Below are 17,737 nucleotides of genomic sequence, written 5' to 3'. Positions count from 1 at the left end.
CTGGGTTTGGGTTTGTGTGCTTTCCCTCCTGCTTCTGTTCTTTCCTTTACCTCCTTTTTCATACCTGCCATCATTTTTATCAATACGTCTGTCTCATCCTTTCCCTTCAGAAGAGCTGTAATCCAGATACCATTCTGCCAGCGGTGCCACTCCTGATCTCTGAGTCTCACAAGAAAGGCAGGAATGTGAGGGCTTGGCAAGTTTCCAAATAATTGTGCTGCAGGATGCTCAAGGGACACTGAAGTCACTCTTTAGTTCTTACCTTGCTGCCTTTTTGCCTCACTCTGTTTCAGGGTTGTGTAACAAAAGCAGATGAAGCAAAATTTAGTTTGTTTCTGTCTGATTTATTGTTGGTTGCAGGGTTTAGTAAAGCTGCACTTTTTAATAAAAGGGTTATTAAACACTAGAAGCATCTAGAGGTAGCAATGTACGTTCTTCTTAAACCCAGTGATTTTGCATAGCTTCTTTGTATTCCTAGCAAAGCATCAATATAAACTTGTTCCAAGAATTCTAAAACATTTTGCTAAACAATGCTTTCAAATATTTTATCTTTTGACTACTTCCATATTTGATTGTCAGTATGACGTCTTTTCTTGAGAAGCTAAGTTGATTTTACATAAGCTTAACTTGTTCTTCATTTTGCAGAACTGGGTTTGGGTCTGTCATTATATTTTAAAGAAATTTGGGCCTTTGTTTTCTTTTTGGTCAGCCATGTTTTTTGATTTCTAGTCTCTCATTTTTGGTCCAAAAATTGTTTAGGATGTTCTCTAGAGTTACACACGTTAGAATATCTTTGTAATCTTTCCGCCCGATAGATGAGATCTTCGAGCCAGTGTCATGTCATCAGACAAGTCATTTTCAAGCAATTTATTTATTCCCTGGGGCTGGAAATAGTCAGTCCTTCGATGGCAGCTCTTAAAAAAGTGTTTCCTCATAGTCAATCACTTTGCAAGGGGTTGATAAATAGGTTTATTTTTGGTTTCATAAATAAAACTATTTGAAAACTACTAATTTCTCTTAGTAGGGTTATCTTGTTCAGACAGTAAAACATAATGTTTAATTAGCTTTGCAAGGAACTAATATTATCTATAATCTGGATACGTATTAAATTTACAAACAAAGACCCTCTGTGGGTTCTATAACCTGGATCCTTGAAAAACAGTGAAAGGTTTTATCTTCATTATAATCATCGTTGGCAACATTCAGCATCTGAACTGGTGAACTTAAAACTCTGAGTGAAGTCAACCTGAAATCCCGTGCATCTTATTTGGACACTATGAAACACGAGTACCTGGCTTTAATCTAAAATCCTTTTACACACACTTACATGCATGCAGCTTTGTTCAGTCATAGTGCTGTTGCTTAAATGATCTCTCCATTGATCTGAGAGAGAAAGCTGCAGAAGTTTACTGTGCCTTCAGCACGGTGGAAGTGCAACATCAAAGCATGTGTGTTTTACATCTGACAGACTCCCAAGCCTGGACCTTCTGCCCCTGGAGTGCATTTGTCAGAGATGATCAGCCTAACCATTAGAACACACTCCTGTTTGACAGCTTCTTTGTGCGTCTCAGTGGGGAGGACCGAATTAACGGGTCTCAAAACGTTAAACTGCAATGTAAAAGGAAGCACACCAGGTCAGAAACAGATGTATTGAGTTTAGTCAATACATCTTATTGGGGAGCAAATCCCAGAAAAGACAGGGGTGAACCTTTGCTTCATCACACCTATGCGGGGAATGCAAACTGTAACTGTGTTGTAAAGCTATATTGATGAACTTCAACTTCACAATGACATTCCTCAGTTCTTAACCTGACAACATATCAGTCTAGCAGGTCAGAAGACTTCCTGTTGCTTCCTGAACCAGAAAGCTATTCTTTATCAAACATAGATAAGTGTACATGCCCTTGTAAAATGTAACAGAATCAAAGCACAATAAGTCATTATAGGATTTATTGTCCTATAATGACTTACTGTCATTAAAGTAAGACATGTACATTATATGTACATGTCTTAACTTTATAAGATGGGCACATTTTACCAAATCAAGATACAGAGTAACATTTAAAAGCCATAGACACAATTATAATAATACAGGATAATTGTTCACCATATGTTTTGATGTTTTTCTTCATTAAACACTGACTTTTTAACAGTGGTGTTTGTTTTCGAGAACTATAATTCAGCGTCTTCTTTACTTGCGTATCTGTCCGATTTTATGTGCACTTTAGTGATTTGGAAAGCTTGTTATTGTAAGCGGGTCTGTCTTTCTTACATGCTTTTGTTTGAGAATGATGGGACCAGACGTGTCACAGGTTCATGAGTCACTCTTCACGGAGTTGTAAAGTTGGTTGTTTGACTTGGCTTGAAACATCAAAGACTTAATGATGCAGAGAGAACACTGTTTAAAATGCATTGCACTGAACAAACAGACTTACAACGTGACATTCAGGGAGTCTTGGTCATTGCGCTCAACTTACAGCCGTGTCTATTATGTTTTATAGCCACATAATGAACTTCCATTTCTTACAGGACATTATCAGTTATGGATGATGCTTTTTCCAGCATCCAAGCAGCAGAGGGGACTGATTACCCAGTTGCTTCTCTCCTGACATGCTTGACCTTCGATCAGTGCCACCATGGTGACAACCAAGAAAGTGATTTTGATTTAAAGTTTTCCCCTTGCCCGAACCTGACATCACCACCGATAATCATCCAATCATCAGTCACCTCCCTTGGCATACAATTCCATATGTATGTAAATCAACGCGGGCAGGTAGATGAGGCGCAGTGTGTGGGCGTGGAGCCCAACTGACCCCCGTCTCTCTGAGAGATAAAAATGCAGGTAATGGTGATGACTGCAGGAGATGGGGTGCATCTATCACAGCTGGTTTCATAAATCTCTTCATGAAACGACAAAGAGCAGTCAGAAAGGTTAGATCCGTAGAAAGTTGTGTGAACATGTGTCTATTGCTGTGCCAAGAGCGGGGTGAATAAATATCACAAATTGGCAAAGCCGAAACCTGCTCTGAAAGGAGAAATTTCATGCATGTAGTCGCCAAACTTCAAAACATGCTTCCAAACTTTTATGGAAAATGGAGTGGGAGAATTGCACCTTTTTTTTTTTTTGATGAAGAAAGCACTCAGTCTCCCATCTTGTTCTTTCAGGTTTGTCCCCCTAGTAATTCAAACACTTCTCTGATCATTTTTTCTGGTCCCCAAACTTACAGTTTCCAACTGAGATCCATTATTTTCATCTGCAGCAAATCCATCATTCTGCAAGATGTGAGTATGAGATCCTTAAAAGCCCTGCTCTATATATATATATATATATATATATATATATATATATATATATATATATATATATATATATATATATATATATATATTCTATTTACTTTTTTGTTAATTTAAATAATTTTAAGCTCAATGGGGCCCAAAAAGGTCCCTTTCCTGACTGGCTTATGAGTCTGAGACCTGAATTAATATCTTATGTTTGACAAAAATTCACCCTGAAAAGATCAAAACACTTTCAAAAATAAAGTAATTTTCAAAATACTCACTGGGCTGAATGCAAATGCATTTCTATCATCATATTTATAAATTCAAAACTTTTAATTTATTTGTTTATGCTACCTGAAATTATAGAGTTGATATCTTGAATTTCTTCTTGTTTCCTGGCAACTGCTCAGAGACTTTACCAGCTGTACCTACCAGGGTTTGTTAGGCTTAGCAACAACAAAAGAAATCCATCAAGATAATTAGGTGGCACCTCCTAAGGTTCTAGGAGGGAGATTTGGCAGATTCACATCACTTTGGGAGTCTGGGGGGCCTCACAGATCGATAACAACAATCCATCTCAAGTTATTCAATCAACACATCTTTCATGTACTTTTTCTTGTAAAGTAGCAGATTCACTGATCTCTGTCTCAAGACCCATGCTGGCACTTTTCTTCTCTATAACATGACCCAAGCATATTTGGGGCATGTTTGATTTAAAGAGCTGGCAAAGCTCAAATTTGGCACTCGGATAACATTCTTTGATCCTTGCTGTGAGAGTCTGCTGGAATAATATCAGCTGGTAAAACAGTAACAAAAACTGTCTTTTCTTAAACAGAATACCAGTAGGTTGAATCAGCTGGACACCAGACCCATAAAGGATAGCTTAATGTTACAGTGATTTCTGAATATCTATCGGCTTTTCTTGTATCAAAGATGATTTATACGAAAAGGTTCCTTTGGGCTAGGGCAGTCAAAGACTTCTATGGAGCTACAGTGAAACGATAAACCACTTGTGTGCTTACCCCAGAACATTTCTTCTTAAAGCCCTCATTGTCAGCTGTTTGTTCCAGGTCATTTTGTTTCACTACCCTTAAAAGGGACGGTAAAAATCCCTGCAAGAGCAGGGAAGCCCGGCCTCTGTTTGAGCCTGAATGCAACCCGTTCACTTAGCATGAATCACGGAGGGGTGCGGGGGGCGGCTCTGTGTTTCTAGGTCACTATGTGTCCCTGAAATGCACACCTGACTACCCAGAGGGAGGGAAGGAGGTAGGGATGCAAGCAGAGCCTGACGTCTGACAACGTCGCATTTGTAGTTGAGGAGCTTCGGGACACACTCCCTGAAGTTAAGCTCAGCTGACGGTTAATTTCTGAAAGGCACAATGACTTTTCAGAGAGACATACATCTAAGTATCTTCTCTTTGGGAACAATACTCTTTTATGGATTCCTAAGCACCCATGTTGTTTTTTGACATAAAGAGAGAGAGGGACCATCTTTAGCTCTCACTTTTTTTTTCTGACTGCTGAGGGTTAAAAAAATCAATATTTCAATATTATCTTTGAATTTTGCCAACACTGAATAATCTCTGTAGCAGGCAGAAACTTTTGCCTCTCAAATTACAACAATGTGGCCTTTCTGGCTGTGTTTCTGCCAGAAAGGCAGAAAAAACAACAGCACATTAACAGTATCTTCTCAGACGTTTATTTATTACTATTATTATCCAAAAGTTAAATTATGACTATTGCGCCATTTAAATAAAAGCACATAAAAATAACTTGAAGGCAGCTTTAAATTAGATGCTTGTGGGATGGCAGACATCGATATGGAATTAGAACTGGCTCATAGTTAAATGTGAGATATTATTGTGCTTTACTCCAATCCTCGCGTGTAAATTCAAAAAGTCATGCACGCACAAGCTAACAGGAGCTCATGCAGTTATGTCAGTTTCTCTGCGTGTGTTTTAATTTTAAACATTATTTGTATTATGCTTGTAAAGTTGTCTTTTTTGTTTGATTTTTGTAGATCACTTTAAAAAAAAAAAGTTTAAAACATTGTCATGAGCTTTAAAAACGTCACCAAAAATGTTTCTGGGGCCTTTTTTTAAAAAAAACAATCACTTCTCTAATTTCATCTGGCATGTTTCTGAATGAGACGAAGATTAGTTTCTTTTCCACAGTGTCAGAAACTTTTACCTTCTGACATGGTTCTCCGTCATGTCAGAAAATATACAGCAGAAATTCTCTGTATCAATATCACCTCACCCTGAAATTAGCTCCATTATCACCACTAACCAGGGTCCCTGTCCCTGCAGACGAAAAGTATCCCCAAAGCATGATGCTGCCGCCATCATGCTTCACTGCAGAGATGGCGTAATGATACAGTTTTAGTTTTTGTACTCTGTGCTTTTCATCTAGATGAAAAAGCTCAACATTTTTTGCAGCAGCAAAATGTTGCTTTATTGGTTTTAGAACGTTTTAAAGTTTAGATTAAATAAGCTTTGATGTGTGGGTTGTCAGTAACTCAAAACTTTACATTATGATGTGACAAATTATTGATAAAAGAACAAATATACATAAATTTATGTAAACCAGACGTCTTTGTTGTTGTTTTAGACTTTAAATAAAAAACTATCAGTCTTCTTCATGTCAAAATTATGACCTAAGCAAAAATTTCTTTAAATAAAATTAAAGCTTTTATTTTCCTCCAAACAACAGGACAGCTGCTGTTGGCTTGGATTTTTGACAAATACAATGAACATTATTCATAAACACAAGCTGCAGTTCATGCCACAGTAAAACAATGCATTATGTGGGAAAACACCACATTCTGGTATCTGTGGGTATGTCATTTGTCCAGTTGTGAAGCTGTGGACCACAGATTATGCTTTCGTGCAGAATTTAACATGCGCTGACTATTGTAATGGCCAGATTTTCCTTTTGCCAGCATATAACAGAGATCAGAAAGAAAAATGTAGCCTCTTTGGAATAACAAAAATAAATTTTATTTAATTTGAGGAAGACATCTAACAAGGCACAAGAGTTTAGCTAAACTATGCCATTTATACACATAAATTTGACATAGTAAACAAAGCAGAAATGTGTTTGAAACTTTCTGTGACAATGGTGTATTTTTAGACTCAACCGACATCCACAGCACACACAGAGAAACATGGCATCGCTGCTTCATGGCCACTAAAGCCATTACAGAAATAAATATAACATGTTTCCATGCATGTGTGGAAGGAAAAACTACTGACAAATGAGAATCTACAGATTTTTATGTGGAAAAGTCATCATCATTGCCGTTGGGAATACGGATTTGAAACTACATTTCATCACTTAAGGAAAGTCAGGAATTCCAAAAAGTAAGAAGCAGCCACGTTAAGCCGCCAAACAGTATCGCTGAGGACAAACACGCCGTCAGAACAAGCCAGTGAAATGAATATGGTGCCTGAAGTGTTTTATTTTGTTCAGTTGTTGGCACAGACTCAAACGTCTTAATCCTGGGCCGTCGCGACTCAGAAGGGGGTGATTGTCAGGACGGACATTTTTTAGATTTGCTGATTTTCTTAATCTTCTCATGTCTCACCGTCTCACCCTCCAAAGAGGAGAGCTCAGAAATCCGGTGGATAAAAGAGCGAGAGGCTCCGATGATTGGGTCTGAATAAGTCTGGGATGCATGAAGACAACCTAGGGAAGGTTTTAGATTGGAGAGAAGCACAAATGAAAAAAATAAGATGTAAAATTACAAGCAATTTATGCTTCAGTGCTTTTCATGTTGGCTTTTTATTTTAGCATGCTGACATAAAAAGCAAACATCACATTTCAGAGACAAAAAACCTTTCTTAGGTAAAATAAATAAAAAGTTGAAAATGTTTCTTCTGTTACTGTTTTTTAAGGATATTCAAAGAGATATTTCTCAACCTTGGACATGAAAATGAAGGTAACTTATGATATCAAACTGCTTACATCATACAGCTCTAAAGAAAAGGTTGTAAATGTGATAAGTGTCCTTTGAATCAGACAAGCCATGTGCTGGATTTATTTGAGCAGTGATGGTTTCTGATATGGGCAGCAACCTGTGGGGGACGAGCATGAGTGTATTGGTGTCTCGTCCAAACTTACTTTTCTGATTGTCTTTAACAGTCGCCGGGTTGTAGGTTGGATAATGTACCTTGGGCCTGCGGAACAGAAAGACAGTGGAGGTGACACTGGGCTGGGGAATATCCAACACAATCTTAGATCGCTGAGATCACTTAGTTTAGAAAGCAGAACAATACCTGCTAAACTTGCAGCTTTCCACTGAAAAATTGTTCTTGCCACTTAAGATTAAAGTGGAGGGTGGACTGATGTTCACCCCAGAGTTTCTGGGGTCTGCAACCTGTGTCTCCGGAGCCGCAAGTGGCTCTTTGGACCTTCCATAATGGCGCTTAATATTTTGGCTAATACAGTGAAGAACAATAACATAAAAAAAAAAAAAAAAAAGAGTGAGAGAAAATAATAATAATAATATAATAAATGCAGATTTTAGAATTTATTCAGTTTTTATGTTGTGTTTTTTTGCATGGTATTAAATTGCATTAAATTTCTACAACAGAATGACACAAATAGTAGCATTTATTATCTCATAAATACATTAGAAACTAAGATTTTTTTTATTTTTTGGCTTAAATTATTTTCCACAAAAGTCAACAATCCACTGAAGAAACTGTTTACTGTTTGTAAATGTTTGGTATTTTTCTTTGTTTTAAAAATATAGATAAAAAAAAAAATTTAATGCCCACAAATTTTCTATAATAGATATTTATTTTAAAAAATTAAGTCGTCTTTTCACAAAATCTGAAAATGTTCAGCTCTAAACAAGTTTGATTTGCTTTAACAATTCAAATGCAAACATGTATTAAATTGTAATGGCAATTCATTATTAATACATATAAAATAATTTACAAATAATGCCTTCTATAGCAATATCTATCTTCTATAAATGAGATTTGGATGTTGTGCAAAATACTAAACAAAAAGACCAACTGTGTAATAAAGCCTAAAAAACTAACTTCAAAAAATTATACAAACATGTTACATGTTTTTAAATAATAAAAATGAACTAGATAGGCTTTTACAGGCGTCTTATCTCTTGTTGCATCTCATAAGAGACAAGAACTATAATTAGTGCAATCTGTGCTGCTAAGATTTTAAATATTTTTGGTGAAGCCAGAAGACATCAAGCCTCCTGAACTGGTTACCCCAAGGTGAAAAATCTCGCTGAAGGGATGCTGGGAAGCTCAGCGGAGAGACTCAAAGGGTGAAGTTTAACATGTCGATGCTCATTGGTGTCTTTCTGCAGTGGAGGAATCGTAGTTCTGGTCCTTTCTAACTTTGTACCTAATCAAGGTATTAAAAGATGGCAGTTAAGTTTATTATAGTTGAAAAAATACAACAAACCAAGAAACAATCAATGATCTAAAAACCATACATCAAAATTGACCAGAATATTATTGGTGTGATAATAGCTCCACCTACTGGTAATGAGTTTATGTTACATCTGTAAGCTTCAATTTTTACAACAGCAATGGACAACAGCATCCCCTACAAAATTATTCCTTTCATTCAGTACTTACATGTTTTCTCAAACAGGAAGTGTCTCCCAAAGATATCATTTCCTTGGTCAACATCCTCTGAAATCACTTCGTCCTCTTTATTTAACTTTGATTTCCTATATAGATGGAAGAAATGCAAATGTCGGTTTACAAAAGCATTGATGTTATTCAGAATTGTGACACATTTAGGTCTCAACCTCCTGACACCCAAGCTTTGGCTTAGTGTGCTTTTTGTCAATTCTCCAAGTAACATGGGATTAGTGGGACGATTCTAATGAAACAATTTAATATTTCATTAAAAGTAAAGAAATAAAGGTTCTTGTCCCTAAATGCATTCGCAAACTGCAGCCTGGCTTTATATGTTTTTTCTATTTAGGACTTCCTCATTTCTGAGTGGCCTTTCAGACCATGGTGGCATCGAGCTTTCCGACTGTTTCAAACATCACACTTAGATGTCCTATTTGGACATCTAAACCTATTTAGATGTCCAAATAGGTTTTACTTTTATGAAACGTGTTTTCTGTTCATTCTGAGGAGTCTCAATAAAATTAACCTGCCAGGAATATGTGGGATTTTTCAGTTTTTTGTCATAAGTCAAAATCAGTCCTTACTTTCTTCTCCAACTGATATGCAGAAGCAGCTAGCAATACGTAATGCTGCACAGGGGGACCAACCGTGACATCACGGTGTAAACAAACATGCTAGTCAATTTTTTTTTTTTTTTTGACAAATCATACGTCGTAAGGATTTATCTAATCAATTCCGAGACACACAGTTGCTGATTATGCTTGCATTTAATTGCACTTGGCGTCAATATGACATCTTACCCTTTAATTATGAAGCTGCTCACTGGCGTGTTGTCGTTCTGGTTACCTGAAAAAAAAACAGAAAAAGATGCTCAGGAAAGCTCGTTCAGCCTGTATTTGGTGCATTTTGTTGACTCACTGTTGAGAGGCAGCATTAAAGATAACTTCCTTGTCTGACTTGGCCTTAACGCGACACGTCCTCCAATCCCGAAGGTGCTGTGCGTTGGGTATCCAGGAGCAGGGCGGCCATAGCTCAAACCTCCTTCCGATATGAAAACTTTGGCGGCAGGCATTTGGTAGGTCATCATGTTGGACCCTACCGGATATCACCTTGTGTTTGATGAGTGTATCTCTACATAATAAAAGGCTCGTTGACTCCAACTATCCCTGAGCAGATGCTAAGCTGTAGCCCGCTGTAGTAAAAGCTCACTGCGTCACTATAGAAACACACATCAATCGCTCCGCGGCGGCTTTATTTCACACGCACGAGGTGGATGATATTTATAGCTGGACTTGATTTGACAGAAAATGATTCAATCTGGGCATTTTTAAACAACAAAGTCATGTATGTCTGTATTCGTTGATTAGCTGGATGTCTTGGATTACATCATTTAAAAATTTAAAGTTTTTCTACAAGCAGAATTACTTCAATTCCAAGTCAATTGGTCAAATTCGGGATGTTTGGCTTTTTGTGATTTATTTCCAATGTAGTTTAAAATGTATATAAGACTGTATTTGAAGTCACCTATATTTTTAATATTAAATTTAAGTATCAGCAATTCTAAAACACTTGTTAAAATTCTGGATTTTTGAACCACTTTAATACTGGATATTGTTTTTTTAAAGAATGGCAGTACAGCTTCCTGCAATTTTTAGTCAGTTTATTTAAATTTTCAAAATGCATCTCAGACCCTTTTTGTAGGTTGCTATGCTCAACTGCAAATTTGAGTTTAAAAACTCAAATCAATAAAATTGATTGGTCCACAAATTGTTGTGGACCAATCAATTTTATTTTTGAAGAAATCACTTTTATCACTCCACTCTGCAGACCTGTGAAATAGACGATTCAACTGTTTATTTCAAATTTGTTCAAATTTAGATTTTTGGGAACTTTAATATGGAACCTCAAAGGATATTTGGTCAAACCTTAAAAACTAAAACCCATGACAAGCTTAGGAAGACTGGCAATGTCCTTGAACAACAGAACTCCCAGCAATGGTTCGTCACCACACAGCAAAGCAATGACACAGATGTGAACGACACAATTTTTTAAACATGTTTTTATTGTATATTTTGAGTCCTTAGAAAACCTGAAAAGAAGAGAAAACACCGTATTAGAAAGCAAACTCCAGGTAACATAAGCAGTAATTGCAAAGATGTGGTTTCAGACATGGTTGGCTTAACTAACAAATGATTTTCACCATAGTCGATAAGACGGGGAAAAAAGATTATGCATCATTGACCACAGCCGTTTTTAGAGATCTGTACGGCAATCCTAAAACTTACCATAAACTTAGTTCATCCTTCGGATCAGCCTGTTGATCTGGTCCTCCCTGTTTCCAGCGTCACCTCCCTCCACAAAGTGTGTGGTCTTCTTGTTCATACCCCCACGTGGCGATGACAGCTTGAAAGGCCACAGGAAGTTGTTGGCCATCTTGAAGTTCTTGCCAACTGTGTAGATCTCGTGAATAAGGTCCTCAATGCAGATGATGCCATATTTGCCTGAAGGATAAAATAAATTTTTCACAGCTATTCGTTTCACTGAAAATACAGCAATTTTAAATACAAACTGAGGGCTTTTTTCAGTGTTATATATTGAAAAGCAACAGATTCTTCAACTACCTTTTTTTTCCTGTTGTATAAAACAAAATCAAGATTTTCCAGAAAAATTTGCATCAGTATTTTAAGATCTCAGATTTGGGACTTTGGCATCAAAATAAGACTAAAGACACAAATATGTCATAAGGTCTAATTTAGTGCGACTAACTCAAGAATTCAGGATAAATTATAGATGGATCATACAGATTTGTGAATTAAAACCAAAACAAGCTTTCCAAATAAATAAGACTGGCAAGTGGCTTCAGATACAACTGGCTAAATTTGTTGTTTTTCTCACCAAAGTCGATAAGACGGGGAAAAAAGTGTACATCATTAGCCACATTATGCGCCAGGACAACATGAAAATCAAAAATGAGATTGTGCGGAGATATAGGATAGATGGAAAATAATAAACAGCAAAAAATGGCAAGTTGTGTGAGGGAAGAAATTCTTACCAAGGGGCTTCTCTATCAGAGCGTTGTCTGTGAGGGCAATACGCATCTTCTTCACTTTGCCATGGCCACGTTTGTAGATGAGCTCACGCACAGACTTCAGGTTGGGGTATCTGAGTATTATCAGAAAATAGTTTTAAAGTCATGAACATAATTTAAAACAGTATTGGAAATTTTATACTTTTATTTAGATATATGTTGCTGGTGTTTAAACTTAAACCTTTTAACAAGAGCCCAGTTTCTTTCTAAAAAGGAAACTGTTCTTAGAAGTATTTAAAGAGGATGCTTTTCAAACCCAATACAGAATTCCCAACCCAGGACCTCCAGCTCCAATGTCCTACATGTTTCAGATAATTTCCAGTTTCAACAGCAGTCTGCTGTGACCTGTTCATTTGAGACGAGGCTGATGCAGAACATTAATAAAAAATTCAAGACAGTGGGCCATGAGAATTAGGGCTATGCATCACCCAACTAAACTACTTCAAATTGATGTGGCTCCCCAAGGATTACAGACATCTAAGAGAGCGGTTCAGATTAGAGGAGAAAATTATGATTTTCTCTCATTTCTGAGCAGTCAAGGCATCTAATCCTCGGTCCATACATACTTTATAACAATTTTTTTAATCAAAAGTTTTACATTTCCTTTAGATCACTTTATGGACTTTTTAAGTCCAAACTTTGACTTATTAAACACAAAATGCTTCACAATGTTAAAAAACCAAACCAGCAACTGGGAGTTAAGGCAATCAGAATGGCTTGGAATGTGGTTTCAGACAAAACTGGCTTAGTTTCAGCAAGTATTCACCATGGTCGATATGATGGGGAAAAAAGTTCAGCATCATTAACCACATTCCAAAATATTTTACCTATATTTAAAAAAGTAAATCTACATTTGAACACTTTAATACTCTTACCCCCAAGCAATATAAGGCTCTGCAATCCTAAGCATGTTGATAGAAGCCTTGTTCAGCTTGACAAACACACCGTTGAAGATCTGGCGCAGACGGAGCAGCTGCAGAACCTTGCGGACCTTTGGTGGGACACCGTTGATACTAAAAACACAACAATAATAATTAGTCTTTGAGCCATGCCAACATCTGTCAAATAGCAGTAGTGATAGTGGTTTCAGAAGGATATTGGCTAATGAAACTAATCTTTCACCATAGTCGATAAGTCGGGGAAAGAATGTTCATCATTAACCACTTAGATTTACATCGATTGCTTCTTTAAACAAGAAATTTGTTGCTGCTCAAAACATTTTAACCATCTTAGCTTGCAAGTCAAGGTTGCTTAAGGTTCATGAAATAAATTCTTTCCCTAACATTTAATAATTGTACCAATAAAATTTGTCTAATTATTGTATGATTGGGAAACTATGTACTAAAGTTTTAAAATTATTACAGAACAATTGTGGAAATTATTTTTGGGGGTGATTTTCAGGGACAGCTTCGTAATTGGCATTAGAACACGACTCTAAATCTAAAGACATAACATTTGGGATGAATAAATAAACCCAAGGTTATTAATAATCACTATATTGCTCTGACTGATGGCCCTGGGCATAATACAAGGAAATTCGTCAAATCCCCCCCTTTTGACTTGACCAGATAGGCATTTTTTTAGCCCACATCTCAAGCACGAAAGTTCAGTTTATACCCGCTTCAGCTAGAGGTGAATATTTCTTTATCTCTACAGAAAGAGACAAATGAAAAAGTAGACTGGTAGAAAGCTAACTAATCTAATGATAGGACAGGCTGACAAATATATTACTTTTAACACTTAGCTAAGATATTAAGGAAAAGTAATAACAGTGCAGGAAGAAACAAAAGTTCATAAAACTTGTTTAAAGCTTCTACGGATGGCTGAACTAACGGTTAAATTACTGAATGGCTCAATTGATCAATGGATGGAGGGAGAAGATGAAGATATATATACTTGACATCAAGAAAATCACCAAATTAGGTTACCTTTAAAGTTACTTTTAGAAATATTTGTGAAAACCTAAGTATGACAGCTCCTGGGACGGAGAATATGATTTTAAAATGCCTATGACTTTCTATATTTTCTATTTCCATACTTATCCAGACAAGAAAAATACATTTAATACATTAAAGACAATAAGAGTCCTATATATAAGTCCTAATCTCATCCCTAAACTTGCACAACTAAGTTGAAGTTGATAAAGTATATAGAGTATAAAAATTAAATCAGGAAGATCACACAGTGGTAAGTGATCAATACAAAGACACTGGACTGGCTTTGAGCAAGAACTGACCATGAACCAAAAACAAACACAGGGAGAACAATTACTGCAATTCCAGCATTCCATGTTGAAGTCATAACACTATACTCCTAGGAGCAACTTACCCTCTGATTCTGATAACAAAGGCCAGTTTGGGCTCAGGTGGCACATAGTAGTTCCCCACTTTGCGAGCCATACGAGACATGCGGATCTCACGCCTGTACATCTGCCTATACTCCTTGTGGTACTTTTCAGCCCTCTTGTAGATCAGTTTCCTGGTCGCTTTCCGGGCCTGAAATGAACAGTGACATGCTTAAAACGGTCCACAAAACCTACTTTCAGCTGTTAGAAAGCATAGACTACGAGAAGCAGTAGATTAACTTTACCTTCTTCTCCACCAGAATCTTCTTGATACGCAAGGCCTTCATGGCGGCGAAGGTCTTTCGCCTTTTTAAAAGGCTCTCAGGGACCGACGGCAACTTTTTTCTGTCGAGGCATGTCATTAAAATTATTGTCGACAAAGGGGTACCATGTTCTGACCGTCCAACATAGCAGCAGCTTGTACGTTAAACGAAAGAATATAATTTACAGTGCTGTAGTGCTAGCTGGTTAGCCTAGTTCTTTACCGGCTTCCATCAAAATTTATGTACTGACAACAAATGACTAGAAAAGGCGTGTTGCGACATATATGTGGTAAATTTCCAAATTTCCTTCATTATTTAAAAAAGAAAAGGACATTTCTTTAGTGTTCAGAGACCACATAGCAGCCATGTTGAACACTGTTCTGCCAACACTCTGCATAAAATAGCCATAAAAACAAAAGTTAAAAGTCACATTCCCCAACAATACTTCAATTGTATAATTGTATAACACCTAAATTTCTCAAATAAGCAATTAAATATTGAATTATAACCATATGATGACCAGATGTGCTTAGATTTTAAAACACAAGAACCACTCACTCTGCGTCCGCCATTGCGATCACCGAGAAAGAGAAATCTTCAACTGCGCATGTGCCGGATAAAGGATTGTCAGGGTGCCCAGATGGGTGCCTGACTAAAATAAGTTTAAATTATTGTTTTTATTTATTATTCTATGTCTGGGATAGTTTTATTTAAGCCTGGTTTTATAGTTGTTCATAGATATGGTTATAACTCTGATCTTCTGAAAATTAATTTTTGAAAAGATATTTACTGTTTGTTATGACCAGTGTTATACACAAACACTTTTAATATAGTGTAATTTAATATAATAAGGAGATCAATAATTTATTAGCCTTTACATCTTTGACATTTGTAACATGTCATATAATGAGTAACTATATAATTTAAAAAATGCTACAGATGAGATTTTATTTTTATTTTATTTTTTTTTAAATGCAATTTAGTTTTGCACACATATCGTTTTGTAGTTATTTTAGTCATTAAATTAAAATAAAATATTTTTTCATATTTGGACTATATTTAATGTACATTCAAGTGGAAGTAAGCGGAGAGACTTGTGAGATGAATGTATGGCCATTGCAACTTGCATTTAATTAATAGTATTTTGTTAAAATAACTTCATGTTGATAGTCATAGAAGTATAAGTTCTGCTTCACAAGGAAAAACAGGAGAAGAAAGCTTGTGATCTTACATGATATTCTTTTTTTTTTTTTTTTTTTTTTTGCAGAACAGTGGCACAAACTCTCAAAGAAGTCCACTTGTGAATAGATAAAAAAAAAACATGAGCTTTGAGATTATATAGCAAAATATGAACTCAAATACAGTTGAGGTATTATTCCATCATGGCCTTCAACATATTCATACATTAAATGTGGCTGAACCAAAAATATTCTTCAAACAACAATAGGATTGGATTTCTTGTGTAAAATGTGATACTGCTGTTTTCAAGTGTAATGTGCCTAATTGCTAGTTTTAGGGTATGATTATGTTTTGGGGGTCATTTATTTACCTGAATGACTGAAATATCATTTGATGACATTTGATGAAATGTATAATCACTTTATTATGTTTTTATTTAACCACATAATACCATCTTATGTATCACTCTGATGTATTGGCTCAGGTCTAATTATTTTATTAATGTTGGTCTGGTAAAGTTAGGACAGCATTGAAAAACCCAAGTGTACTAGTATACAACTCTTTTAAAAGTTTTTTTTTTTTTTACTCTTTTAAAAGTTTACCAATGAAAAGAAACACTTTTGACGCAACTCTGTAGTAAGCCCCTAGTTGGACCAGCAGAGAGCGCCAACACCTAATTTACAAAAAACATTAATACATGTCTCCAGATTTTTAACAAGACGACATTGTGTATTGTATGTAACATAATAATAATAATAATAATAATAATAATAATAATAATAATAATAATAATAATAATAATAATAATAATAATAATAATAATAATAATAATAATAAAGACTTTGCAAGGGATTTGGAATATTTTACTATTGGGTTGAGTGTCCATCAAATGAGGCACATTTCAAATCATTTGTCAAAACAATAGCTCTTTTAAAGTTTAACCATAATTTAATCAGGCATTTCATGTGCATTACATAGAGTTATATTTCCTTTTCTCTTGCTTTTGTAAAGTCACATGGAAATCGATTCAACTTCAAATTTAGTCTATTACAGGGATATGAAGTAAGTATAACATCTTCCATAATATTGTAAAGTCAGTGGCTGATTAATCAGTAAGCATTCATGTTCCTGTTTTTTTTTGTTTTGTTTTGTTTTTTTGCATTGCATTGCACTCTTCTACAGACGATTGATGAAGGAATTTAATTTTCAATTGTTGGCTGTCAGTTAGTTTCCTTCCCTACAGGGAGACTGGGCATCTGATAGGTTGATAGAGGTTGCACAACACCAAAATGATGTAAGCCAGAAAAAAAAGGTGTCCTTGTGTCCTTGTTACATATGAGAAAATGTGCCTTAATTACTCCCTCATTCCACTCAGCCCCATCTGAGATATAACATATTTAGTTCCATTATCTGAGCTTGAAAGGTTGTTAGCGTGTTTGAAACTGTCTTTAAGTAAGGCACGCTTCTCACTATTTACACTGTAAGTAGCCAGTGTGTGTATGTGATTGGTAAAGATTGATATTAAATGTTTTACATCCTGAGAGCAATCTAAAGGTCAAACAGGTCATTGTTTTTCCTATGCATTGTGTCACAAACACAGAAAAAAAAATAAAAAATTATTTCAAGTCTTTATGGAACTTTAAATATTTGGCTCCTCAAAAAGACAAAGGTTTGTGACCAACCCTAAACTCCAAATTCAATATGGCTGTCAGCTTACTAGCAATTTTTAGGTTAGCATTGGCGCTCTTGCTATATTTAAATAATAGTTCCACCACAGAAACTATAACAGCCACAAGTCTTATGACTATTTCAAACATTTTTCAAGTGGACATATTCAGGCCAAGTCCAACCAGTATAAATATGCCACTGCTGTTTTTTACTGGACACTACATACAGTGAAAAAACTTAATTTGTGACAGAACCAATTATATTCACCTTGATATCAGTCAAATAGTTTAGT

The 17,737-nt window shown here is 35.9% G+C and overlaps 2 protein-coding genes and 4 non-coding genes across 7 annotated transcripts; all 6 read right to left on the bottom strand.

The window, feature by feature from the left end:
- Positions 1–6,722: 6,722 nt before the first annotated feature.
- si:ch211-171b20.3 (uncharacterized) lies at positions 6,723–10,142 on the bottom strand. Its single transcript, XM_055037288.1, has 7 exons — positions 9,822–10,142; positions 9,704–9,749; positions 8,898–8,992; positions 8,523–8,661; positions 7,560–7,721; positions 7,405–7,460; positions 6,723–6,969 (listed from the first exon to the last, which is right to left on the bottom strand). The coding sequence occupies exons 1-7, from the start codon at positions 9,988–9,990 to the stop codon at positions 6,815–6,817; spliced, it is 822 nt and encodes a 273-aa protein (XP_054893263.1). The 5' UTR covers positions 9,991–10,142; the 3' UTR covers positions 6,723–6,814.
- An 802-nt stretch (positions 10,143–10,944) lies between these two features.
- rpl7 (ribosomal protein L7) lies at positions 10,945–15,222 on the bottom strand. 2 transcript variants are annotated; one of them, XM_055037293.1, is made up of 7 exons: positions 15,157–15,222; positions 14,581–14,680; positions 14,320–14,486; positions 12,867–13,004; positions 11,956–12,065; positions 11,189–11,404; positions 10,945–10,992 (listed from the first exon to the last, which is right to left on the bottom strand). In XM_055037293.1, the coding sequence occupies exons 1-6, from the start codon at positions 15,168–15,170 to the stop codon at positions 11,196–11,198; spliced, it is 738 nt and encodes a 245-aa protein (XP_054893268.1). In that variant the 5' UTR covers positions 15,171–15,222; the 3' UTR covers positions 10,945–10,992; positions 11,189–11,195. The 2 variants fall into 2 exon arrangements, with proteins under 2 accessions (XP_054893268.1, XP_054893267.1); XM_055037292.1 differs by lacking the exon at positions 15,157–15,222 and having other exon boundaries at positions 14,581–14,697.
- Positions 11,058–11,151, bottom strand: LOC129364999 (small nucleolar SNORD12/SNORD106). The gene has a single exon (XR_008606494.1). It is a non-coding gene; the product is annotated as a small nucleolar SNORD12/SNORD106 (small nucleolar RNA).
- On the bottom strand, positions 11,754–11,844 carry LOC129364998 (small nucleolar SNORD12/SNORD106). The gene has a single exon (XR_008606493.1). It is a non-coding gene; the product is annotated as a small nucleolar SNORD12/SNORD106 (small nucleolar RNA).
- Positions 12,713–12,804, bottom strand: LOC129364996 (small nucleolar SNORD12/SNORD106). The gene has a single exon (XR_008606491.1). It is a non-coding gene; the product is annotated as a small nucleolar SNORD12/SNORD106 (small nucleolar RNA).
- LOC129365000 (small nucleolar SNORD12/SNORD106) lies at positions 13,069–13,158 on the bottom strand. The gene has a single exon (XR_008606495.1). It is a non-coding gene; the product is annotated as a small nucleolar SNORD12/SNORD106 (small nucleolar RNA).
- Positions 15,223–17,737: the final 2,515 nt, after the last annotated feature.

The sequence above is a fragment of the Poeciliopsis prolifica genome, unplaced genomic scaffold (assembly GCF_027474105.1).
Source record: "Poeciliopsis prolifica strain line A6 unplaced genomic scaffold, Auburn_PproV2 SCAFFOLD012, whole genome shotgun sequence".
NCBI classification, from domain to species: Eukaryota; Metazoa; Chordata; class Actinopteri; order Cyprinodontiformes; family Poeciliidae; genus Poeciliopsis; species Poeciliopsis prolifica.
The sequence above is the reverse complement of the archived record's forward strand: the minus strand, read 5'-3'. Positions and strand labels throughout refer to the sequence as shown.

Excerpts from the sequence above, each read along its gene's own strand:
- rpl7 (XM_055037292.1), bottom strand. The coding sequence starts at position 14,697 with ATGACATGCCTCGACAGAAAAAAGTTGCCGTCGGTCCCTGAGAGCCTT. Across the intron at positions 14,487-14,580 it reads AGATTCTGGTGGAGAAGAAG|GCCCGGAAAGCGACCAGGAA; the intron begins GTAAAGTTAATC and ends TGTTCATTTCAG. Across the intron at positions 11,405-11,955 it reads TCTGATAGAGAAGCCCCTTG|GCAAATATGGCATCATCTGC; the intron begins GTAAGAATTTCT and ends TTTATCCTTCAG.
- si:ch211-171b20.3 (XM_055037288.1), bottom strand. The coding sequence starts at position 9,990 with ATGATGACCTACCAAATGCCTGCCGCCAAAGTTTTCATATCGGAAGGA. Across the intron at positions 8,662-8,897 it reads CTTCCTGTTTGAGAAAACAT|GTACAAAGTTAGAAAGGACC; the intron begins GTAAGTACTGAA and ends TACCTTGATTAG. Across the intron at positions 7,461-7,559 it reads GAAAGCTGCAAGTTTAGCAG|GCCCAAGGTACATTATCCAA; the intron begins GTATTGTTCTGC and ends TCTGTTCCGCAG.